The sequence below is a fragment of the Crinia signifera genome, chromosome 5, assembly GCF_055691185.1.
Source record: "Crinia signifera chromosome 5, ASM5569118v1, whole genome shotgun sequence".
In the NCBI taxonomy this organism is placed as follows: domain Eukaryota; kingdom Metazoa; phylum Chordata; class Amphibia; order Anura; family Myobatrachidae; genus Crinia; species Crinia signifera.
This window is the reverse complement of record NC_139221.1, coordinates 8,311,060-8,337,952: the sequence shown is the minus strand read 5'-3', so window position 1 is coordinate 8,337,952 and position 26,893 is coordinate 8,311,060. Positions and strand designations below refer to the sequence as shown.

The 26,893-nt window shown below is 48.1% G+C and overlaps 2 protein-coding genes across 2 annotated transcripts in view; both read left to right on the top strand.

Annotated features, from left to right (window-relative positions):
- The window catches only part of LOC146079927 (uncharacterized), a 46,123-nt gene extending 36,879 nt beyond the window's left edge, over positions 1–9,244 (top strand). The window contains exons 6-8 of the mRNA XM_083186655.1: positions 2,735–2,887; positions 5,044–5,181; positions 6,643–9,244. Coding sequence (XP_083042781.1) covers positions 2,735–2,887; positions 5,044–5,178 — 288 coding nt within the window. The 3' untranslated portion in view covers positions 5,179–5,181; positions 6,643–9,244. The remainder of the gene's footprint in view (positions 1–2,734; positions 2,888–5,043; positions 5,182–6,642) is intronic.
- Positions 9,245–13,479: 4,235 nt separating this feature from the next.
- On the top strand, positions 13,480–26,247 carry RARRES2 (retinoic acid receptor responder 2). Its single transcript, XM_083186653.1, has 6 exons — positions 13,480–13,655; positions 21,494–21,719; positions 23,096–23,200; positions 23,908–24,003; positions 24,986–25,105; positions 25,938–26,247. Exons 1-5 carry the CDS (start codon positions 13,486–13,488, stop codon positions 25,082–25,084), a joined length of 696 nt encoding a protein of 231 aa, XP_083042779.1. The 5' UTR covers positions 13,480–13,485; the 3' UTR covers positions 25,085–25,105; positions 25,938–26,247.
- Positions 26,248–26,893: the final 646 nt, after the last annotated feature.

The following is a 26,893-nucleotide window of genomic DNA, read 5'->3' as shown; positions in this document are numbered from 1 at the left end:
TGACGACTCTCAGCAACCCCCTCTTATAGCCCCCCCTGCAGCAGAGAACACAGTCTGTGTAATAGTAGTCTTCTTATTGCAGTGTCTGCTAATGCTCTGCGGGTGAGAATGTTTTATTAGTAACAAAATCGTATTTATTGGCAGATTAGAAGCACTTGTTCCCATCTAGTCTTTAGTTATACACAAAAAAGGACGATGCAAAAGCTTAAAATCCATTTTTACCTAGAGATCATGATAGAAGTGAGAATGTACACAAGGTTATATTGCATTTGAAATTTATTGCATAGACATCAAATTTATTATCATGTATATTCTCAAGACCCACTTCTTCTTTAAACCCAGCCATCTAACCTTCTATTTATGCTCACTGCTACCCCTTCTGTGTCACCCCTGTCTGTCTGCCACTCCCCTTCACAAGGTAAGCTCTCACGAGCAGGGCCCTCTCTCCTCATGTGCTTTTCTTAGAATATATATATCTTTGCCACCCTGATAATTCATTCTGTGTCCTGTTCCCAGATGGAGCTGACTTTACTTACCATGTACATGTCCTCAATGACTTTGGACTGTAATTCGTTATTTCATTGCTTTTTGATTACCTATGTATTGTTAGGCGCCCTTGTGCCGCCAATATATATATATATATATATATATATATATATATATATATATATATAAACAATAATAATAATAATGATATTTTGCTGAGTGAGAAGAAATAAATAACTATCATAGCAAATATCGCAAACAAATAAATAAATGCTATATTTTTGTCATCTGCGAAATTATAAATCTATTTTGGCATTTATTGGGGTTGCAGCGCCACCTGATGGGCAAATGGTGTTATGACATATGGTAAAAAAAAAAAAATAGCTTTCCACGTGCTCTTCCCTTAATGACCTCACCTACCTGTTTTTGGGCCACGTGGACTTAAGTCCCACGCTCCAGCCTTCTGGGGAATGGTGCATGATTTCTATAATTATTACTGTAATGTATGTAAGAGTTATGCAAAGTAAGACAAAGGGGGTTATTCTGATTATGGACAAAAACCATGTGCACTGTAGGTGGGGCTGATGAAACTTGTGCAGAGAAAGTTAGATTTGGGTGGGGGGTGTACTTCAAACTGATATCTATATTGCAGTGTAAGAATAAAGCAGCCAGTATTTACTCTGCACAGAAACAATAAAACACCCAAATCTAACTCAGGGTTGCCGACCCTCCCGGAATGACCAGGAGTCTCCTGAAAATCGGGTCCCCCTCCAGGCCCCCCGGAAGGGTGGGCAACCCTCCCAGATCGCGGCATTTAATTGCCGCAATCCGCGGGTCTCAGAGGAGGGGGCGGGGCTAAAATGGCAAAATCGCTTAATTTTGGCCCCGCCCCCTCCACGGAGATACGCAAATTCACCTGTTTAACATCGTGGGGGTGGGGCTTAGTGACATCACACTCAAGCCCCCCCCCCCCCGAGCAGCTGCTGAAACTCTCCGGGCTTCTCCCAGAGAGGAGAATATTAAAGTCGGCAACCCTGATCTAACTCTCTCTGCACATGTAACATCAGCCCCACCTGCAGTGCAGCATGGTTTTGTCCATGAGAGAGTGATTGCGCCTTTCTGAGTGAATCAGAATAACCCCCAAAGTTACAGCACAGGGGCCAACTCATTGTGGTGCGAGTCCGCTGGCCGAACTCAGAAGTTTTTATTTTAAAGGGGCATCTACACAGCCAAATAATGATTATCTGTATTAAGTATATGCGGCTCCTCATCGCAGTGACCGCCATTTAATGCAGGAACCATCGCAGTGACCGCTACATAAGGCAGGAACCATTGCAGTGATCGGCATATAATACACGCAGCACCACTGTGACCACCATATAATGCAGGGAGCTGGGGTGGTTCTAGTTCTCTCACTATATAGTGTGTTTGGCTCGTCCCCATATGGGCAGCCTCCCTATGTGATTGGCTTCAATGACTTGCATACTTAATTGTGAATACTAGACCCAGTACAGGTATTAAGAGGCTGCATCTATCACCACAGGACTCTGGAGAGCTGCAGAAGTGTGTCTTTTCTCAGTGCAATTCTACTAAACAGTGGCTGTATAGCATACACTTCCTGTAGGATAAGCACTTCCTGTAGGATAAGCACTTCCTGTAGGACAAGCACTTCCTATATGACAATCACTTCCTATAGAACAAGCACTTCCTATATGACAAGCACTTCCTATATGACAAGCACTTCCTGCAGGACAAGCACTTCCTATATGAAAAGCACTTCCTATATGACAAGCACTTCCTGTAGAACAAGCACTTCCTGTATGACAAGCACTTCCTATATGACCAGCACTTCCTGTAGGACAAGCACTTCCTGTATGACAAGTACTTCCTGTATGACAAGTACTTCCTGTGTAATACCATCTATGTGATAAGAATGGATGCTACTTCCACCATCCATTATAGTATGCAACTATAAAACAAATCCAGAGAATTTCCCATTATTCCCGGGGGTTTGGACAATTTCAGGGCGTAGGGTTACCACCTTCCCCTTTAATTCCGGACACATTAATTACACAGGTTCTGTGGCTGGCTGACTTCAAGACTCCATTTCACCTGGTTTTAAACTTCCACAGAACCTGTGTTATTAATATGTGTCCGGAATTAAAGGGGAGGTGGTAACCCTATCAGGGTGAGTTCTGCATTGAGTGTTATCTGTATATAAATAATTCATACATTTGTCTCCGGACAGGAGGGAACCACAAGCGGGTCAGGAAGAGGAGTGACACTGCAGACAATGGGAAGACAGAGGCCACAGAAGCCACAGCGAGTATATGATGCCCCCTGTGTCCTGCCGAGGTGCAACCCACACCCAAGGGTGATGTCTTCCAGCTCCAGTGAGGAGGTGGGTGGAACATAGCTAGGGGCCTGCAGTGTATATTACTGGGGGGCCTGCAGTGTATATTACTATGGAGCCTGCAGTGTATATTACTATGGGGCCTGCATTGTATATTACTGGGTGGGAGGGGGGCTGCTGTGTATAGTATTTGGGGGACCTGGAGTGTATATTACTATGGGGCCTGCATTGTATATTACTGGGGGGCCTGCAGTGTATATTACTGGGGGGCCTGCAGTGTATATTACTATGGAGCCTGCAGTGTATATTACTATGGAGCCTGCAGTGTATATTACTGGGGGGCCTGCAGTGTATATTACTATGGAGCCTGCAGTGTATATTACTATGGAGCCTGCAGTGTATATTACTATGGAGCCTGCAGTGTATATTACTGGGGGGCCTGCAGTGTATATTACTATGGAGCCTGCATTGTATATTACTGGGGGGGCTGCTGTGTATATTACTGGGGGGCCTGCAGTGTATATTACTGGGGGGCCTGCAGTGTATATTACTATGGGACCTGCAGTGTATATTACTATGGAGCCTGCATTGTATATTACTGGGGGGGCTGCTGTGTATATTACTGGGGGGCCTGCAGTGTATATTACTGGGGGGCCTGCATTGTATATTACTGGGGGGCCTGCAGTGTATATTACTGGGGAGCCTGCAGTGTATATTACTGGGGGGCCTGCAGTGTATATTACTATGGAGCCTGCAGTGTATATTACTGGGGGGCCTTCAGTGTATATTACTATGGAGCCTGCAGTGTATATTACTGGGGGGCCTTCAGTGTATATTACTGGGGGGGGGGGGGCTGCTGTGTATAGTATTGGGGGGACCTGGAGTGTATATTACTATGGAGCCTGCAGTGTATATTATTGGGGGGACCTGGAGTATATATTACTATGGAGCCTGCTGTGTATATTATTGGGGGGACCTGCAGTGTATATTACTATGGAGCCTGCAGTGTATATTACTGGGGGGCCTGCATTGTATATTACTGGGGGGGCTGCTGTGTATAATATTGGGGGGCCCTGCAGTGTATATTACTATGGAGCCTGCAGTGTATATTACTATGGAGCCTGCAGTGTATATTACTATGGAGCCTGCAGTGTATATTACTGGGGAGCCTGCAGTGTATATTACTATGGAGCCTGCAGTGTATATTACTATGGAGCCTGCAGTGTATATTACTATGGAGCCTGCAGTGTATATTATTGGGGGGACCTGCAGTGTATATTACTATGGAGCCTGCAGTGTATATTACTGGGGGGCCTGCATTGTATATTACTGGGGGGGCTGCTGTGTATAATATTGGGGGGCCCTGCAGTGTATATTACTATGGAGCCTGCAGTGTATATTACTATGGATCCTGCAGTGTATATTACTGGGGAGCCTGCAGTGTATATTACTATGGAGCCTGCAGTGTATATTACTATGGAGCCTGCAGTGTATATTACTATGGAGCCTGCAGTGTATATTACTATGGGGCCTGCAGTGTATATTACTATGGGGCCTGCAGTGTATATTACTGGGGGGCCTGCAGTGTATATTACTATGGGGCCTGCATTGTATATTACTGGGGGGCCTGCATTGTATATTACTGGGGGGCTGCTGTGTATATTACTATGGAGCCTGCAGTGTATATTACTATGGGGCCTGCAGTGTATATTACTGGGGGGCCTGCAGTGTATATTACTATGGGGCCTGCATTGTATATTACTGGGGGGCTGCTGTGTATATTACTGGGGGGCCTGCTGTGTATAGTATTGGGGGGACCTGGAGTGTATATTACTATGGGGCCTGCATTGTATATTACTGGGTGGGAGGGGGGGGGGGGGCTGCATACCTCCCAACAGTAGTCTCCAGCGTTACAGGACAGTGTTCGTGCCAAATTTTTTTGGACCCCCATTTTCGTTGCTGTGGGGCATGGCCAGCAGCTCTGTGAGTCCCTCTGGCCGCAATGAATAGATGCTGTGCGCATGCACACAGCGTCGTTTCATGGATGACAGGGGGGAACTCACAACTGGCCCCCGTCGTGGGACAGTGCCGTCCGCGGGAGGGACGCAGGAACGTCCCAAAAAAATGGGTTGCGGGACAGTTGTGAGGTAAACTGCTGTGATTTCTCTGTCTCCGGATGATGTTTGTTTTTTCCCCTCCCCCAGCAGATCTCTGTGACCAGACATCATAGACAACAGCCCCTGCAGCGCAGGACGGGAAACCACTGCCGCCATCTTGGCTGCAGAACGGCTCTAGGATTCTCTGAGGACTCTTCCAGCTCCAGCGAGGAGGACGACTGAACTGTGAGTGACTCTCCCTCAATGATGCGGGGGGGGGGGGGGTCGTCTGCTGACCCCCAACGTTTCCTCAGGCCACAAACGCCCTCATACCAGCACCTTCCAGCAGTGACCACCAGGGTTACTGGGCCATAATGCGGCCCTGGAATTAGTAAATGCCCCATAGAAACCTATGGGGGATGCGGCCGGCGGTGGTGCAGGGGGGATCGGAGGTTACTGCTGCGGCCCCTCTTTGGTACATTTGGGGGATACTTAATATTTGTGTCAAAAGGTTGACAAAAATTGTGAAAAACTCGTCGACCTTTTAACTTTCGGCCTTCCCATTGCCGACCTAATGCTTGTGTTGACATGCTAACCCTGACTACCTTAGGCATGTTGACCTAATTCATGTGGTCGACGCAATGTATGTTGACCTAAATAGAGTCTACCTAGTGACCATCCCCCATTACAATTACTGGGGCAGATGACGGCTCACACTTCTGAATGACCCCTTTATGTGGTTACATGATGTCACACTTCTGAATGACCCCTTTATGTTGTTACATGGTGTCACACTTCTGAATGACCCCTTTATGTTGTCACATGGTGTCACACTTCTGAATGACCCCTTTATGTTGTTACATAGTGTCACACTTCTGAATGACCCCTTTATGTTGTCACATGGTGTCACACTTCTGAATGACCCCTTTATGTTGTTACATGGTGTCACACTTCTGAATGACCCCTTTATGTTGTCACATGGTGTCACACTTCTGAATTACCCCTTTATGTTGTTACATGGTGTCACACTTCTGAATGACCCCTTTATGTTGTTACATGGTGTCACACTTCTGAATGACCCCTTTATGTTGTTACATGGTGTCACACTTCTGAATGACCCCTTTATGTTGTTACATGATGTCACACTTCTGAATGACCCCTTTATGTTGTTACATGATGTCACACTTCTGAATGACCCCTTTATGTTGTCACATGGTGTCACATTTCTGAATGACCCCTTTATGTTGTTACATGGTGTCACACTTCTGAATGACCCCTTTATGTTGTTACATGGTGTCGCACTTCTGAATGACCCCTTTATGTTGTTACATGGTGTCACACTTCTGAATGACCCCTTTATGTTGTTACATGGTGTCACACTTCTGAATGACCCCTTTATGTTGTCACATGGTGTCACACTTCTGAATGACCCCTTTATGTTGTTACATGGTGTCACACTTCTGAATGACCCCTTTATGTTGTTACATGATGTCACACTTCTGAATGACCCCTTTATGTTGTTACATGGTGTCACACTTCTGAATGACCCCTTTATGTTGTTACATGGTGTCACACTTCTGAATGACCCCTTTATGTTGTTACATGGTGTCACACTTCTGAATGACCCCTTTATGTTGTTACATGGTGTCACACTTCTGAATGACCCCTTTATGTTGTTACATGGTGTCACACTTCCTCTCCGTACAGAGCGCCCTCTGGTTATACCGCCAGCAGGAGGAGGCGTGTACCGCGTGATGTTCTCCAGTATATTCCATTGATTCTATAGACGTCAGCGCTGAAGATGTCAACGCAACAGGAGGAGAGACGAGATCGGAGGGCGGCAGGCGTATTCACTTTGTATATATATAGCCACCATTATTATAATGACATTTATTGAAAAAGAACAGATGAAAATTTGCAGTATATAAAATATTAGTAAATCCGACTGGAGCAAATTGTTAACATTTTATCTCTCTCTGTCTCTGCCCTATCACTCTCCGAGGCTTAGTACTTCTCAACCTATATGTGAAAAATAGAGACAATTATTAGGATAAAACCTCCTGTATGTAATGGATAAGTTATATATAAATATGATATATTTGTAGTCTGTTGTCACATATCAGTACCTTGTTCTTGGGATTGGAATGTTATATAGAAGTAACCGATGATACAATGTCACTAGCGAAAGGCTCCAGATTCCCACAGAATCGCCCCGTTTCCATGGAGACTAAACGCTGTGCTGTGACTTGTGTGATACAGGACAATCTAGTGTCACAGCGCCAGGTGCAGGGGGCTGTGCATCGTGCAGTATTTAGGGCTTATACCCACAAATATTGGCTATCACCCCAATGTACTGTACGGATCATATCTACAATATCTGCTGCATTGTCGCCATTCCGATGACAAACGCTGCCCCCTATAGGTGTCTGTAAGGGCTGCAAGGCTGTCAGATGTAGCAATTAGCGGAATGCTATTGCACAGTGTTCCAGAGTTTGCCCCAGCAGCTCTCACCGAGGGTGGCAGAAGCCACTGTAGAAACATAGAAACATAGAATTTGACGGCAGATAAGAACCATTTGGCCCATGTAGTCTGCCCCTTTTTTAGCCTATGGGATACATTCCATAAAGTCCGAATCAAATGTATAATAGAATAAAGCCAAATTTCTCTAAAAATAACATGTGGTCAAACCATCGATACTTTCACACAGCCAAACGTGGGATCCCCTGATTTACTAACATTCCAATAGCCAAAGTCTGTGGATTCCTATATACTGTAATAACACCATTTCCCATAGGAATGAATCTTGGATAAGTATATACCTCTTCTGTCAAAACGATGGTGTATAGGTACCAGAAGGGGCTATTCTTGTCACCTGGCCAGGTGGTGCGGGGGAAACATCTACAGAGACTGTACGGGGAAAATGTATCTAACTGCGCAGAGTGATAATGTACTGACCAATCAGCTCCTACATGTGCCCATACACTGACCAATCAGCTCCTACATGTGCCCACACACTGACCAATCAGCTCCTACATGGGCCCACACACTGACCAATCAGCTTCTACATGTGCCCATACACTGACCAATCAGCTCCTACATGGGCCCACACACTGACCAATCAGCTCCTACATGTGCCCATACACTGACCAATCAGCTCCTACATGTGCCCACACATTGACCAATCATTTCCTAAATGTGCCCACACACTGACCAATCAGCTCCTAAATGTGCCCACACATGCAGCCATACATGCAGCCCTGTCCTCACTGACACCTCACTCATCTCCTGATATACTCTGTGCTGCTGGGGAGCCTGCTCCTCCCACTATATAACTCTCAGCCTGTGGCTTCCTGCTGCCTCCATTCCCCTCCTCACATCATGTCACTGCCCCTGTCACATGCAGCCCTGTCCTCACTGACACATAACTCACCTCCTGATATACTCTGTGCTGCTGGGGCCCTGCTCCTCACTATATAACACTCAGTCTGTGTCTTCCTGCTGCCTCCATTCCCCTCCTCACGTCATGTCACTGCCCCTGTCACGTGCAGCCCTGTCCTCACTGACACATCACTCATCTCCTAATATACTCTGTGCTGCTGGTGACCCTGCTCCTCCCACTATATAACTCTCAGCCTGTGGCGTCCTGCTGCCTCCATTCCCCTCCTCACATCATGTCACTGCCCCTGTCACATGCAGCCCTGTCCTCACTGATACAACTCTCAGCTCCTGATATACTCTGTGCTGCTGGGGACCCTGCTCCTCCCACTATATAACTCTCAGTCTGCGTCTTCCTGCTGCCTCCATTCCCCTCCTCACATCACGTCACTGCCCCTGTCACATGCAGTCCTGTCCTCACTGACACATCCCTCATCTCCTGACACACTCTGTGCTGCTGGGGACCCTGCTCCTCCCACTATATATCTCTCAGTCTGTGGCTTCCTGCTGCCCCCATTCCCCTTCTCACATCATGTCACTGCCCCTGTCACATGCAGCCCTGTCCTCACTGACACATACCTCATCTCCTGATATACTCTGTGCTGCTGGGACCATGCTCCTCCCACTATACAACTCTCAGTCTGTGGCTTCCTGCTGCCTCCATTCCCCTCCTCACATCATGTCACTGCCCCTGTCACATGCAGCCCTGTCCTCACTGACACATCCCTCATCTCCTGATATACTCTGTGCTGCTGGGACCCTGCTCCTCCCACTATATAACTCTCAGTCTGTGGCCTCCTGCTGCCCCCATTCCCCTCCTCACATCATGTCACTGTCCCTGTCACATGCAGCCCTGTCCTCACTGACACATCCCTCATCTCCTGATATACTCTGTGCTGCTGGGGACCCTGCACCTCCCACTATATAACTCTCAGTCTGTGGCTTCCTGCTGCCCCCATTCCCCTCCTCACATCATGTCACTGTCCCTGTCACATGCAGCCCTGTCCTCACTGACACATCACTCATCTCCTGATATACTCTGTGCTGCTGGGGATCCTGCTCCTCCCACTATATAACTCTCAGGCTGTGGCTTCCTGCTGCCTCCATTCTACTCATCACATCATGTCACTGCCCCTGTCACATGCAGCCCTGTCCTCACTGACACATCACTCATCTCCAGATATACTCTGTGCTGCTGGGGACCTTGCTCATCCCACTATATAACTCTCAGTCTGTGGCTTCCTGCTGCCTCCATTTCCCTCCTCACATCATGTCACTGCCCCTGTCACATGAAGCCCTGTCCTCACTGACACATCACTCATCTCCAGATATACTCTGTGCTGCTGGGGACCTTGCTCATCCCACTATATAACTCTCAGTCTGTGGCTTCCTGCTGCCTCCATTTCCCTCCTCACATCATGTCACTGCCCCTGTCACATGCAGCCCTCTCCTCACTGACACATTCCTCATCTCCTGATATACTCTGTGCTGCTGGGGACCCTGCTCCCCCCACTATATAACTCTCAGTCTGTGGCTTCCTGCTGCCTCCATTTCCCTCCTCACATCATGTCACTGCCCCTGTCACATGAAGCCCTGTCCTCACTGACACATCACTCATCTCCTGATATACTCTGTGCTGCTGGGGACCCTGCTCCTCCCACTATATAACTCTCAGTCTGTGGCTTCCTGCTGCTTCCATTCCCCTCATTGATGTTGCATGGGTTTGTATCTTGCTTACCTGACCCACTTTGTGTATTGGCCGGACCCCTTTTTGGGCCCCCAGGACCCCTATGGAGTCGAGATGGGGGTCTTAGTTGTCGTGAACCTAATCTGGACCCAATCAAGCCACCTTGCATTGATTTCGTCCAATTTGGTCCAACAGTGTCCAAATGATGACAAATATATAAGAGATTTAAACCTCAACTTCTCACCTTTTACAGCAGGACCTGTCCCCAGACTTAGGACATCTCTGTGACCTGCGCACTGTACCCAAGATGGTTCCTCTGCGGGCAGGATGTGCTTCACGTGGATATCACTTTACTACACAAGCACCCGCTTTCCCATATCTGTATTGGGCCTTAGTATGGCTCACCTCCCACCGTGTCACCTCCGTAGTGCGCCAACATGGCTGCCTCATCTGGTATACCTGGGGATGGGGCGATGGGCGGCAATGACCCATTCACTAGGCTGCAAGTATACGCAAGCTAGGTCTGAAACATTGTTGTTTTATGTCTGTAAAGCGCCTGAGATATAAAATATATAAATAAAACTTACATACTTACTTACATTCTGATGATCCTTAGTAGGCTCCAAGGGCAACCCAATGACAAGCATGGCGCAGAGGGGGAAGCAGAATAGTTATTTATACACTGCAGCTGCCATAGGGCAGGAACAAGCGTCGATGGTGCACACGATAGGGAATTGTCTAGATCTTAGATCTTTCAACAGAGCTGCAGTGTGCCTGGGCATAGAAAGTGGGCATCTCGAGGCAGTCGAGAACGGACACAGGGTACTGAGGCATACTTGCCTACTTTTGAAAATTAGTTTCAGGGAGATTATAGGTGGTAATAGAATTTTGCACAGTGCCCTATTGAGGGGGTATGTCATGCTCCACCCAAAGGGCGTGTCTAGTTCCTTATATGGAGAGATTGTGAACGTGGCACCTAGAAGCGTGGGTGTGTACTGCTACATCTGAGAGGAATCTTTTATTATGACTTATATCCAAATGTAGATGAGCCCCAAAGCAGTTAGTAAGAGCTACTATACTTGGTAAAGTGCTGGGAAATGGCGCTGATGATTCACTGTAAATGTATCAGTGTAATGTGGGCTAGGTGACATGAGGGAGATTGCTAGACTAATGAGGGAGAGAGGGAGATTGCTGCTATGTCAGGGAGTCTCCTGCAGAATGCAGGAGGGGAGGTCACCCTTCTGTAGTTAAACACATTTTTTTAATTACAGTATCTGGTGTTTATACTATTTTGGCTAATGTTATAATGGTAAAGAAAACAATACATCCAATACATATAGAAAGTATAGTACATACAAGTTTCACACAGTCCAGCATTCACAATAAAATTACATTTAATACCCCAGAAATATACTTATATGCTCAGGGATGAAGTCACACAAGGTCAAATTGGAATTTATTGCACAGACATCACATCAATCATGTATACTGTGCTGAGTGAGAAGAAAATAAATATCACAGCTAATATATAGGTGCAAACAAGAAACCCCATAGTGCAGACAGCAACACTAGTATAATACTTCCAGAACTTACCAAAGTAGATTGTTACTATTGCATACTTCCCAGCTTCGGAGACACTGTAGTAGGGATGTCTGCGTGTGCAGGAAATTTGAGTACATGGCCTCTCAGCTAGGGGGCGTGGCCTATTATCGCGGCACTCCCATGAGGCCACGACCCTGTGTTTGTCACTGTGTGGGTATGGCCAGTGTTCTGTGAGCTGCTGGCCATGCCCCCAGCCCCTCTGTCTCTCTGAGTAGATGAGGCAGGGACACTGCTGGCCATGGGCTGTGGGTCAGTATCACAGCCTCAGCACAGCCTCTCTCCCCAGCTCAGCACATGCTGATCAGTGCCGTGTACTGTGCTGTGGAGAGAGACAGCTGCAGCGGCAGCCTGTCTTCTCTCTCCCTCTCCTTTATTTTTTCACAGGGGTGTGGCTACGCCATATCTCACAACAGCAAGCATGTAGTCATAGACACGCCCATATGTGGAGTTAGACACGCCCTTTAAGCAGAGTGTAACACACCCCCTCGTCGGCTCGCCAATCTCCCTCATTTTCAAAAGTAAGCGGCTATGTATGGGGGCTTTAAAAAAACAACAACAACAACATAAAAACAGATGTATTGAGCCTGCAGATGCTAAGGATCCCCAGAATGCCCAGGGGCGCAGCAGAGACCGGAGATAGCAGATTCCCAGCTGGAGAGACTACCCGTCTAGGGATGGGACATCGAAAGAAAACATCAGTTAAATGATGTTTTTCAACATTGGTTAGAAAACATCATTTAGACCTAAACATTGGTACTCTAAAACCGATGTTAACCGATGTATTTTACAATAAACTGTCTACTTAAGAATATAATACACTTATGAAATGATAAATAATCCTTCTATTAAGTTTATCTTGTTGGAGGCTTACAGTTTACACACACATTGGATATATGATTTGAGGGAACAAAATGAAGCATTAACGAGCAAAACTTTATTGTAACAACTCACAGCACAATCTGCTATTTTTAAATATTTTTAAGGTACTTCCTCGTCTTTGTGGCCACCGCTTACACCAGTTACCTTAGCCGCTACGTGAATCGCGATTGTCTCCTCACCGTGTTTCGGGCTCGGTGGCTCACTGTGCTTCGCTCGCTACAACATTAATAAAGGTAATAGATGGTGGTGTGGACCTCGAAAATAACCCTTGCGGCTCACCACAGGCACAACGTAAGTTCCGTAGTGTAAGCGGTGGCCGCAAAGATGAGGAAGTACCATTTTTAACTTGATTTATAACAGTAAGAACAGGCTAATAACTGAAGTTGAACATAGAAAATAACAAAAAAAACTGTCCATACAGTGCAACATAGAACATAATATAGGAGTACACTATACAGGACCTTAATGTTCTCACTTCCTCTGTAGTTAATCTGTTTCTCTCTTCTCTTCTCTCAACTGAAGTCTGTATCATCACCACACACAGTGATAAAGTGGAGAGTGATAAACCGCCAACCAATCAGATCAGATCCTGCCTGCCATTTTTTAAACACAGTCTGTGACATGTCAGGTAGGATCTGATTGGCTGTGGTTTACCACTCGCCATTTTATCACTTTTGAAGCTTAGTTTTGTATCTGTTTTGTATCTGTTTTTTAAGTCGTCAATGAATATAAAACAAGTAGTGAGCTGGCTGCCGAGACCAGTGACAGCACCACACAGTGTCAGCACCACACAGTGACAGCACCACACAGTGACAGCACCACACAGTGACACACAAAAGAAAAAACATTTGAAAATTGAGAAAAATGGAGAAATGTGGCGATGTTGAGAAAACATTGGATCCTCAACATTGCAGGGTTAAACATCGAACAATGGAACCAAAAATCTGATGTTACCGATGAAACATCATATGATTACCCATCCCTATACCCGTCCCCAAACCCTCCAGAACGCCCCCTTCCTGGGCCCCCTCCTCATCCTCCCTTGTCATATCCAGACGACCAGAAATCCCCTCTCAGTCCACCCAGAGGAGAGACCCCGCACACAGCAGAGACCCATGTACGTATGTTACTCTCTCCATGTACAGGCGTGTTACATAGTGACCTCTCTGTGTACAGGCGTGTTACATATCGCAGAGAATTCTGTCGCTGTCACATTTCCAGTTGTTTGTTATATCGGAGAAGGGAAACTGAAAGCAGGACGGGAGGGGGGGGGGGCAGGACGGGTGGGGGGGAGGGGGGTTGGGGGGGTGCTGATATGAGATCCATGCACATGCAGGGAGATGTACTGAGCCATGGAGAGGAGTAAACTACTAGCCAATCAGATCCTATCATATTACAAGCTGTGGGGCAGAGTTACTAAGACTTGGAAAGTGATAAAGTGGAGAGAGGTAAAGTAGTGGCCAGTCGGCTCCTCGTTGCCATTTTTCAGACACAGCCTGTGACATGGTAGATAGGAGCTGTTTGGCTGGTACTTTATCTCTCTGCACTTTATCGCTCTCCACGTTTAGTTAAATATCCCCCTAAATGTAGCTTTTAAATGTTGCAAATGTAGCTTTTCTATTTGGCAAATGCCCCGATGTGTCTGTCTGGGGCAGCTATTGGTGGCTGCACACATCCAGGTGGGGGAGGGGCTGTTACTATGTATATACATATGTATGCAGAATGAGAGAGTGACAGCGTTCCATCTGCACCTTCCTGCAACTTTAGTTTCACCACTTTCATCAATGTCCAGTTTTGGGTTCTCCTCACCTGCTTGGCCCAATCTCATCTGTGGTTTAATGATAGAGGGGCGGGGGGGGGGAGGGGGGGTCTACACTGGGCCTTGGGTTACCCACTCACAATCTTACCCACTCAAAGTCTTACCCACTCACAGACTTACCCACTCACAGTCTTACCCGCTCACAGTCTTACCCGCTCACAGTCTTACCCGCTCACAGTCTTACCCACTCACAGTCTTCCACACTCACAGTCTTCCCCACTCAGTCTTACCCACTCACAGTCTTACCCACTCACAGTCTTACCCACTCACAGTCTTACCCACTCACAGGAGAAAAATAAGACAGAGAAGTAGGTAAAGCCCCATACACACCACACAGTATTTTTGTTTGCTGGCATTTGTAGTTCTACAGCTTATGCATAAGCACTCACTCGCTGCCAGCCATTCTGGGTATGGCACTGGCATTATAGCATTTAGGACATAGGAGTATTACACAGTAACAGCCTGGAGTATCAGCCAATACCCGTCAGGTGAGACACCGCATTATTCTGGGGTAACGCTGCACCATCGGAGAGGCAGCAATACATCGTCACCATCGGAGAGGCAGCAATACATCGGTACCATCGGAGAGGCAGCCAGCAATACATCGGCACCAGCTAATATATATATTATAGTATTCTGGGGATTTGAACCTGTGGGCTGTTGTCTAGCTCTGCTTGCTTAGCGGGAGCCCTACTAGCTGAGCCACTGCCCTCCTTATATAGAACTCGCTTTCTTTTCATGCTAGTTATTCTATAGAAATATTTTGTATATATATATATATATATATATATATATATATATATATATATATATATATATATAGATAGATAGATAGATAGATAGATAGATAGATAGATAGATAGATAGATAGATATACTTTTTAACTTTATAGTATTATATCCCTCTCCACTTTATCACTTTTGGAAGCTTGATACATCTGGCCCTCAGGGTGAAATGTAATAGGGTGAGAGGATCAGACTGGTTCTGCAGTGTAAATGATTGCCACTGATGCATACTTGCCTACTTTTAAAAAACTAGTTTCAGGGAGATTATAGTTAGTAGTAGAATTTTGCATAGTGTAATGTGGGCTAGGTGACATAAGGGAGATTGCTAGACTAATCAGTGAGAGAGGGAGATTGTTGCTATGTCAGGGAGTCTCCTGCAGAATGCAGGAGGGGAGGTAACTATGGTGTAACAATGTAATGTGGGCTAGGTGACATGAGGGAGATTGCTAGACTAATGAGGGAGAGAGGGAGATTGCTGCTATTTCAGGGAGTCTCCTGCAGAATGCAGGAGGGGAGGTAACTATGATGTAACAGTGTAATGTGGGCTAGGTGACATGAGGGAGATTGCTAGGCTAATGAGGGAGAGATGGAGATTGCTGCTATGTCAGGGAGTCTCCTGCAGAATGCAGGAGGGGAGGTAACTATGATGTAACAGTGTAATGTGGGCTAGGTGACATGAGGGAGATTGCTAGACTAATGAGGGAGAGAGGGAGATTGCTGCTATGTCAGGGAGTCTCCTGCAGAATGCAGGTGGGGAGGTAACTATGATGTAACAGTGTAACGTGGGCTAGGTGACAGGAGGGAGATTGCTAGACTAATGAGGGAGAGAGGGAGATTGCTGCTATGTCAGGGAGTCTCCTGCAGAATGCAGGTGGGGAGGTAACTATGATGTAACAGTGTAACATGGGCTAGGTGACATGAAGAAGATTGCTAGACTAATGAGGGAGAGAGGGAGATTACTGCTATGTCAGGGAGTCTCCTGCAGAATGCAGGAGGGGAGGTAGCTATGATGTAACAGTGTAATGTGGGCTAGGTGACATGAAGAAGATTGCTAGACTAATGAGGGAGAGAGGGAGATTACTGCTATGTCAGGGAGTCTCCTGCAGAATGCAGGAGGGGAGGTAGCTATGATGTAACAGTGTAATGTGGGCTAGGTGACATGAGGGAGATTGCTAGACTAATGAGGGAGAGAGGGATATTGCTGCTATGTCAGGGAGTCTCCTGCAGAATGTAGGAGGGGAGGTAACTATGGTGTAACAATGTAATGTGGGATAGGTGACATGAGGGAGATTGGTGGACTAATGAGGGAGAGAGTGAGATTGCTGTTATTTCAGGGAGTCTCCTGCAGAATGCAGGAGGGGAGGTAACTATGATGTAACAGTGTAATGTGGGCTAGGTGACATGAGGGAGATTGCTAGACTAATGAGGGAGAGAGGGAGATTGCTGCTATGTCAGGGAGTCTCCTGCAGAATGCAGGAGGGGAGGTAACTATGATGTAACAGTGTAATGTAAGCTAGGTGACATGAGGGAGATTGCTAGACTAATGAGGGAGAGAGGGAGATTGCTGCTATGTCAGGGAGTCTCCTGCAGAATGCAGAGGGGAGGTAACTATGATGTAACAGTGTAATGTGGGCTAGGTGACATGAGGGAGATTGCTAGACTAATGAGGGAGACAGGGAGATTGCTGCTATGTCAGGGAGTCTCCTGCAGAATGCAGGAGGGGAGGTAACTATGATGTAACAGTGTAATGTGGGCTAGGTGACATGAGGGAGATGGCTAGACTAATGAGGGAGAGAGGGAGATTGCTGCTATGTCAGGGAGTCTCCTGCAGAATGCAGGAGGGGAGGTAACTATGATGTAACAGTGTAATGTGGGCTAGGTGACATAAAGAAGATTGCTAGACTAATGAGGGAGAGAGGGAGATTACTGCTATGTCAGGGAGTCTCCTGCAGAATGCAGGAGGGGAGGTAACTATGATGTAACAGTGTAATGTGAGCTAGGTGACATGAGGGAGATTGCTAGACTAATGAGGGAGAGAGGGAGATTGCTGCTATGTCAGGGAGTCTCCTGCAGAATGCAGGAGGAGAGGTAACTATGATGTAACAGTGTAATGTGGGCTAGGTGACATGAGGGAGATTGCTAGACTAATGAGGGAGACAGGGAGATTGCTGCTATGTCAGGGAGTCTCCTGCAGAATGCAGGAGGGTAGGTAACTATGATGTAACAGTGTAATGTGGGCTAGGTGACATGAGGGAGATTGCTAGACTAATGAGGGAGAGAGGGAGATTGCTGCTATGTCAGGGAGTCTCCTGCAGAATGCAGGAGGGGAGGTAGCTATGATGTAACAGTGTAATGTGGGCTAGGTGACATGGGGGAGATTGCTAGACTAATGAGGGAGAGAGGGAGATTGCTGCTATTTCAGGGAGTCTCCTGCAGAATGCAGGAGAGGAGGTAACTATGATGTAACAGTGTAATGTGGGCTAGGTGACATGAGGGAGATTGCTAGACTAATGAGGGAGAGAGGGAGATTGCTGCTATGTCAGGGAGTCTCCTGCAGAATGCAGGAGGGGAGGTAGCTATGATGTAACAGTGTAATGTGGGCTAGGTGACATGGGGGAGATTGCTAGACTAATGAGGGAGAGAGGGAGATTGCTGCTATTTCAGGGAGTCTCCTGCAGAATGCAGGTGGGGAGGCAACTATGATGTAACAGTGTAATGTGGGCTAGGTGACATGAAGGAGATTGCTAGACTAATGAGGGAGAGAGGGGGATTGCTGCTATGTCAGGGAGTCTCATGCAGAATGCAGGAGGGGAGGTAACTATGATGTAACAGTGTAATGTGGGCTAGGTGACATGAGGGAGATTGCTAGACTAATGAGGGAGAGAGGGAGATTGCTGCTATGTCAGGGAGTCTCCTGCAGAATGCAGGAGGGGAGGTAACTATGATGTAACAGTGTAATGTGGGCTAGGTGACATGAAGAAGATTGCTAGACTAATGAGGGAGAGAGGGAGATTACTGCTATGTCAGGGAGTCTCCTGCAGAATGCAGGAGGGGAGGTAGCTATGATGTAACAGTGTAATGTGGGCTAGGTGACATGGGGGAGATTGCTAGACTAATGAGGGAGATAGGGAGATTGCTGCTATGTCAGGGAGTCTCCTGCAGAATGCAGGAGGGGAGGTAGCTATGATGTAACAGTGTAATGTGGGCTAGGTGACATGAGGGAGATTGCTAGACTAATGAGGGAGAGAGGGAGATTGCTGCTATGTCAGGGAGTCTCCTGCAGAATGCATGAGGGTAGGTAACTATGATGTAACAGTGTAATGTGGGCTAGGTGACATGAGGGAGATTGCTAGAATAATGAGGGAGAGAGGGAGATTGCTGCTATGTCAGGGAGTCTCCTGCAGAATGCAGGTGGGGAGGTAACTATGATGTAACAGTGTAACATGGGCTAGGTGACATGAAGAAGATTGCTAGACTAATGAGGGAGAGAGGGAGATTACTGCTATGTCAGGGAGTCTCCTGCAGAATGCAGGAGGGGAGGTAGCTATGATGTAACAGTGTAATGTGGGCTAGGTGACATGAAGAAGATTGCTAGACTAATGAGGGAGAGAGGGAGATTGCTGCTATGTCAGGGAGTCTCCTGCAGAATGCAGGAGGGGAGGTAGCTATGATGTAACAGTGTAATGTGGGCTAGGTGACATGAGGGAGATTGCTAGACTAATGAGGGAGAGAGGGAGATTGCTGCTATGTCAGGGAGTCTCCTGCAGAATGCATGAGGGTAGGTAACTATGATGTAACAGTGTAATGTGGGCTAGGTGACATGAGGGAGATTGCTAGAATAATGAGGGAGAGAGGGAGATTGCTGCTATGTCAGGGAGTCTCCTGCAGAATGCAGGTGGGGAGGTAACTATGATGTAACAGTGTAACATGGGCTAGGTGACATGAAGAAGATTGCTAGACTAATGAGGGAGAGAGGGAGATTACTGCTATGTCAGGGCGTCTCCTGCAGAATGCAGGAGGGGAGGTAGCTATGATGTAACAGTGTAATGTGGGCTAGGTGACATGAAGAAGATTGCTAGACTAATGAGGGAGAGAGGGAGATTACTGCTATGTCAGGGAGTCTCCTGCAGAATGCAGGAGGGGAGGTAGCTATGATGTAACAGTGTAATGTGGGATAGGTGACATGAGGGAGATTGCTAGACTAATGAGGGAGAGAGGGAGATTGCTGCTATGTCAGGGAGTCTCCTGCAGAATGCAGGAGGGGAGGTAGCTATGATGTAACAGTGTAATGTGGGATAGGTGACATGAGGGAGATTGCTAGACTAATGAGGGAGAGAGGGAGATTGCTGCTATTTCAGGGAGTCTCCTGCAGAATGCAGGAGGGGAGGTAACTATGATGTAATAGTGTAATGTGGGATAGGTGACATGAGGGAGATTGCTAGACTAATGAGGGAGAGAGGGAGATTGCTGCTATTTCAGAGAGTCTCCTGCAGAATGCAGGAGGGGAGGCAACTATGCAACTTATGTACCAAACCTCTCACTTTCTGATTCTCTCACCCTGTTACATTCCATCCATAGAATCTGCCGGCAGATAAGAACCATTCGGCCCATAGAGTCTGCCCCTTTCATACATGTCCCCGTCCCCCACTACATTTGAGGACTCTGCGTTCCCGGAATGTGACGGTTTCCTGTAAACAATTGAATTAACTCCACACGGGATGCTGCCAGCTCCCAGGAAATGAGTCGCTCGCAGGGGGACCACTGGGCTTCCTGTTATTGGGAGAAGGAGGAAAGTCTGGGTGACTGTGCATGTAAAAGTCTTCATAGCCTGGTGTATCTGACTGTGCACTATCTATAGTCTGTGACACCCCCCCCCCCCCCCCCCCCCCCCCCCCCCCCCTCCAACTGACTGTTATGCAAATCCTGCTTCTTGGTAAATTCTAAAACCCAGAAACACTGACAGTTGTTACAGAAATGTTATCATGCCGGAATATGCTGCAGTGTCATCCAGTCCCTAAACCAATGGAGCTGACTAAAAAGCCTGCACAGGCTGAGTTAGTATGGGGAATATATGTATTAACAGGTAGATGCCTGCACATCTGTGACGTATACCCTGCGGGAGCTCGGGCCGGGGTCAGTGTAATGAGGATGATGATCCCCTTTGTGGTTGGCTGTTTGTCAGAGCTCTGCAGACACTCATAGGTGCTCAGGCCAATAGCATAACTAACACTTTGCGGGCCCCATAGAAACACAGTGCTGCTCGTTTACATTATGTCACATTGTAGTGCCCCAGTGCACATTATGCCACATTATATCAGGGCCCCAGTGCACATTACGCCACATTATATTTGTGCCCCAGTGCACATTATGCCACATTATATCAGGGCCCCAGTGCACATTATGCCACATTATATTTGTGCCCCAGTGCACATTATGCCACATTATATTCGTGCCCCAGTGCACATTATGCCACATAGTAGTAGTGCCACAGTGCACATTATGCCACATAGTAGTAGTGCCACAGTGCACATTACGCCACATTATATTCGTGCCCCAGTGCACATTATGCCACATAGTAGTAGTTCCACAGTGCACATTAAGCCACATTATATTAGTGCCCCAGTGCACATTATGCCACATAGTAGTAGTGCCACAGTGCACATTACGCCACATTATATTCGTGCCTCAGTGCACATTATGCCACATTATATCAGGGCCCCGGTGCACATTATGCCAAATAGTAGTAGTGACCCCAGTTCATAATATGCCACACTGCACAATATTCAGTGTTATACAGAGACAGCCTACACACTACTTTCTGTCATCTAGTTTATGTTAGATACTAGAGGTAAAGGGTAATTAAAGGGTATATTTTAATAGGATTCAATTTCTTTCTTTAGTGCGCCAGCAAAAAATACAATCTTTCCCTTTTTTCTTTCACTGGGCTACATGGCAATGCCACCCGCTATGTGCCTGGGCCAGCTCAGGCATAGACCATGCATTTGGGGCACCCGGGCACATGATTTAGCAATTATCATGCACAAGACGAAGCCTTGTTTCCGCTGCAGTTTTATTGTTGCAGGGGAAAAATGGGTTTGTGTGATCCTCGGGGCGTAATGTGTGATCCTCATGGCGTAATGTGTGATCCTCGTGGCGTAATGTGTGATCCTCGTGGCGTAATGTGTGATCCTCGTGGCGTAATGTGTGATCCTCGTGGCGTAATGTGTGATCCTCGTCCAGTAATGTGTGATCCTCGTCCAGTAATGTGTGATCCTCGTCCAGTAATGTGTGATCCTCGTCCAGTAATGTGTGATCCTCGTCCAGTAATGAGGTGCGCTCTTCTCCCCACAGTTCCCAGAAGACCCAGCGCTGTCTGTCCATAGTCATGAGCCCCGCCACTAGGACTTGGTGGCTGATTTCTGCGCTGCTAGTTGTGGCCGCAGCGGGTGATGTCCATGTTAATGGACTCTCGGAGATGCAGAACAAGGCGGTCAGGCTGGTAATGGAGGATTTCCACAGCAAGGACTACCTGAAGAATGGCTTCAAGTTTTCCTCCCTAGTGAAAAAGGATGAAATTGTAAGTGTTGTACGATAGAGAGTGGGATATACGGAATCTCCTCTGCTCCTATCGGAGGAAGCTAGTTACCCCCAGGGACCCAGGCCACTAGGGGCCATAACTGCTGGACAATAGGGGCCACTAGGATGACTCTGATATGAGGGGACCTGCATCTGGTTGGTGTAACCCAGGGCTGGCCAAACCGGTCCTCGAGATCTACCAACGATCCATGTTTTCCATATCACCTAGCCGGTGCACAGGTGTAGTCATTACTAACTGTCACATTTCCCAGACCTCCTAGCTGGTGCACAGGTGCAGTCATTACTAACTGTCACATTCCCCAGATCACCTAGCCGGTGCACAGGTGTAGTCATTACTAACTGTCACATTTCCCAGACCTCCTAGCTGGTGCACAGGTGCAGTCATTACTAACTGTCACATTCCCAGATCACCTAGCTGGTGCACAGGTGTAGTCATTACTAACTGTCACATTTCCAAGACCACCTAGCTGGTGCACATGTGTAGTCATTACTGTCACATTCCCAGATCACCTAGCTGGTGCACATGTGCAGTCATTACTAACTGTCACATTCCCCAGACCACCTAGGTGGTGCACAGCTGTATTCATTACTAACTGTCACATTCCCAGATCACCTGGCTGGTGCACAGCTGTATTCATTACTAACTGTCACATTCCCAGATCACCTAGCTGGTGCACAGCTGTAGTCATTACTAACTGTTATATTTTCAAGGATGCTGCATCATTCCTACTATAGATCCACAGGTTGCCTGAGACACATGAACTGTTGGTAGATCTTGAGGACAGGTTTGGCCACCCCTGGTATAAACTATCTGTGAGGAGCTTCACCTACAGCACAGGGTGCTGGCACAGAGCGGTCAGGAGTGGGAAGCGTGAGCAGAGTTAGGACATCGGTCACTTGTGTCAAGTGGCTGCCACAGAGACGTGGCTTAAAAAAATTAAATAGGGGGATCCCCACCAACTGCCAGTGAGTCCACCGGCAATGTTTACCCGTGCCCGTGGTGGCAGTTGGCGTGGCTCTTCAAAGTGAGTTTCTGGACCACCCCACATACAGGATAGCAGTCGCAGGTCCAGATATGGTCAACACAGACATGTTCAACACACCCAAATTTCAGTCTCCCCTCCCCTATTACTAGCATTACTGCAACCGCCACTGCAAGACCATGGCAGCCATGTGCAGCGCAAATAATATGCAGAGTGAGAAAGTTTCGCTCTGCAGTGTACGTCATCACCACTGCGTCCATCCCTGATGACACAGTTTCCCTACTCCAGTTGTCCCCTTGTCCCCTAGTATGTAGGGTGCATGAAATATGGGGTTACCTCTGTGTACTTCATGACTATATCTATCTTCCTCTAGGAATATGTGGCCGGGGTATTTGTGAGTGTGGAGTTTACTGTGAAACAGACGACCTGCCCGAAACATCACTGGAAGAAGTCTGACTGCGAGTTCAACCGAAATGGGGTGAGGGGCGCACAATGATGTTTAGGGATCAATTTACTCAGACTCATCCCAATAGCAGAATAATCAAATCCCCAAAATCCAAATTATTTGTTCATATTTCACCCCATACATCCTCCACCAATCATATGTCTGGCTGCATAGGATCTAAGCGTCAGGGCGGGAATATGTAATACTGTATCACCTGAGCCTCCCTTATACATAACAAGCCACTCAGTAATACTCCATATTCACATTACACCACACAGTTGTAGCCCTGTACACATTATGCCACACAGCAGTGTTCCTTACATATATATTTACCCAGATAAGGGGGTAGGCCATTACAATTAAACTATTAAATTCAATTAACAACAAAACAATTACCAGTAGTTTTCAATAGCTGAACTCTAATATTCTAATATCCCTATCCCCTTCTGGCTAAGCTTGATCCAGAAGAAGGGCAGGATTGGTGTAATGTTGTCTGTAATTTACTTGAACTCTGTCAGTTCCCACGTCTATGTCCTTGGAGGGGGTAAATGATGCCTTTGCTTACATTCAGGGGATATTCTGCAAATATGATTAGATAAATAAGCCCCTGATACTGGGAATTTCTGACTTAACTCTCCGGATGGTTTTTCATAGAGAACTGTCTGCAGGAAAGGATACTACTACCTCAGCAATGTGTGACATTACGTCATTCCCTCTGTTCTTCTTCTGTTCCTATACAGGGGATGTTCAATTGCTTTGCCTGCTTCAAGTTTGAGTATGAGACCCACAAGGTTATATCTCAGGTCATCGACTGCGTCCGGCCGCGCTTTGTGGAGGTAAGTTATCCGATACTGAGTGCGTATCACATGTGTGTGGAATTACACTACCAAGTATTATAGATCTTATTGAAATTGGAGGGATTCCAGTGCAGGGAGTAACCTGAGGTCAGCGGTAACCGAGAGAGGTCAACAGTAACCTGAGGTCAGCAGTAACCAAGAGAGGTCATCAGTAACAGAGCAAGGTCAGCAGTAACCGAGAGAGGTCAGCAGTAACCGAGAGAGGTCAGCAGTAACCGAGAGAGGTCAGCAGTAACCAGAGGTCAGCAGTAACCAAGAGAGGTCATCAGTAACAGAGCGAGGTCAGCAGTAACCGAGAGAGGTCAGCAGTAACCTGAGGTCAGCAGTAACCAAGAGAGGTCATCAGTAACAGAGCGAGGTCATCAGTAACAGAGCGAGGTCATCAGTAACAGAGCGAGGTCAGCAGTAACCGAGAGAGGTCAGCAGTAACCTGAGGTCATCAGTAACCAAGAGAGGTCATCAGTAACCGAGAGAGGTCAGCAGTAACCTGAGGTCAGCAGTAACCTGAGGTCAGCAGTAACCAAGAGAGGTCATCAGTAACAGAGCGAGGTCATCAGTAACAAAGCGAGGTCATCAGTAACTGAGAGAGGCCGGCAGTAACCGAGAGAGGCCGGCAGTAACCGAGAGAGGCAGCAGTAACCGAGAGAGGCCAGCAGTAACCGAGAGAGGTCAGCAGTAACCGAGAGAGGTCATCAGTAACCGAGAGAGATCAGCAGTAACCGAGAGAGGTCAGCAGTAACCGAGAGAGATCAGCAGTAACCTAGAGAGGTCAGCAGTAACCGAGAGAGGTCGGTAGTAACCGAGAGAGGTCGGTAGTAACCTGTCAATGAGCAGGAGACAGAATTTCAGTGTCACCCCTCAGCTGGTGATAACTCTGCGCAGCCTGCACCCCTCAGTGACTCCACCCACCCTCTCTCTCTCTCTCTGTCTCTTCTCTCTCCCTCCATCACCATCTCTCTAGGGCCGGGTGGATCAGAGGAACAAAACCTGTACAGAAGTTTCCTTGAAATCTGCCGGTCCGAGGAGAATTGGATCCTACAGTTTTGTGAAGTCCGAGTAACAGTCTTTGGGACACAGAAAGGTGAGAGACGGTCTGGGTCAGTGGAAGCGGAGAGTGTGGAGGTTACAGACATACAGTGAGGAATGACACACGTGACTTGCGAGTCCCATTCAATTCTTCCAAAGTTGGTGAATATTAATATTTTATTCATCAACAATGTAACACAGGAGATATCACACGTGTCCCCAGGTTACATGTGTCTTCTGGTAATCTCTACGATCCTCCTCACTGTGACGTTCAATATGTCGACACTGCAGTGGCGTAGCTACGTTTTGGGCGCCCCCCCACCGTTAGGGGGGGCGCCCATACCCACCCCCCGCCGCCGCCCCGTCGAGCACCCCCCCCCCCCCCGGCCACCCCGTCGCCGCCTAACTATAGCACCGCAGCCCCCGCCACCGCGGGGGGGGGGCGCTGTGCATGTGGGGGCGCCGGGGGCTGCGGTGCTATAGTTCCCCCCCCCCTCCCCCGCAGTCTTACCTATCGCGCTGGTCCCGGCGGCTCCGTCCGTTCATCTGCTGAGGACCACCACAAAATGGCCGCCCCCGTACAGCAGACAGTTTCAGAGAACAGTTTGCTATATGGGGGCGGCCATTTTGTTGTGGTCCTCATCAGAAGAACGGAGCCGCCGGGACCAGCAAGATACGTAAGTCTGCGGGGGATTGGGGGGGTAACTATAGCACCGCAGCCCCCGGCGCCCCCACATGCACAGCGCCCCCCCGCGGTGGTGCTATAGTTACGCCCCTGCGACACTGATGGAATGTTGACATACAGACAGATAGGGGGATATAACAGAGAGAGCTATGCATTATGTGCTGTGCCGGTTCTGCCCTCTGATGCCTTCTCCCCTCCCTAGGTTCCCGGAGCAGAAGACCGTCGTTGCTGATGGGACTGAGGAAGATCACACCCTCTGCCGAGCTGCCAGTTACCTGTATGCCACATTGTATATACTATATCAGCACCATTACTCCTCACACGCAGGGCTACAGTGAGCACTGTACACAGCAGCTGCCACGCGCATTATACAGGTGACGGAGAAGCTGCACGGAACCTCTGATGTATCTCTGGCGTCACAATTACACAGCTGATCCCTCCCAGCGCTGATATCGGGATCGTCACTTGTAATAGTGTACACTGGATGTAATAAAGTCATATGAAGATGGAAAGTGTGTCAGTGTGATACTAGCCACTACAGACAGGGGGCGGTATACAGGCAGGGGGTGGTGTGCAGGCAGGGGGTGGTATACAGGCAGGGGGTGGTGTGCAGGCAGGGGGTGGTGTGCAGGCTGTGGGTGGTATGCAGGCAGGGGGTGGTGTGCAGGCAGGGGTTGGTATACAGGCAGGGGGTGGTATACAGGCAGGGGGTGGTGTGCAGGCAGGGGGGGTGTGCAGGCAGGGGGTGGTGTGCAGGCAGGGGGCGGTATACAAGCATGGAGTGGTGTGCAGGCAGGGGGTGGTGCAGGCATGGAGTGGTGTGCAGGCAGGGGGTGGTGTGCAGGCATGGAGTGGTGTGCAGGCAGGGGGTGGTGTGCAGGCAGGGAGTGGTGTGCAGGCAGGAGGTGGTGTGCAGGCAGGGGATGGTGTGCAGGCAGGGGGTGGTGTGCAGCAGGGGGTGGTGTGCAGGCAGGGGGGTGTGCAGGCAGGGGGTGGTGTGCAGGCAGGGGGTGGTGTGCAGGCAGGAGGTGGTGTGCAGGCAGGGGGGGGTGTGCAGGCAGGGGGGGGGGTGCAGGCAGGGGGGTGTGTGCAGGCAGGAGGTGGTGTGCAGGCAGGGGGGGGTGTGCAGGCAGGGGGGGGTGTGCAGGCAGGGGGGTG

Bases quoted from the DNA above. Each gene is read 5' to 3' on its own strand.
- RARRES2 (XM_083186653.1), top strand. From the start codon at position 13,486: ATGTTACCGATGAAACATCATATGATTACCCATCCCTATACCCGTCCC. The intron at 21,720-23,095 runs GTAAGTGTTGTA...ATCTTCCTCTAG, and splicing joins TAGTGAAAAAGGATGAAATT to GAATATGTGGCCGGGGTATT. The intron at 24,004-24,985 runs GTAAGTTATCCG...CCATCTCTCTAG, and splicing joins TCCGGCCGCGCTTTGTGGAG to GGCCGGGTGGATCAGAGGAA.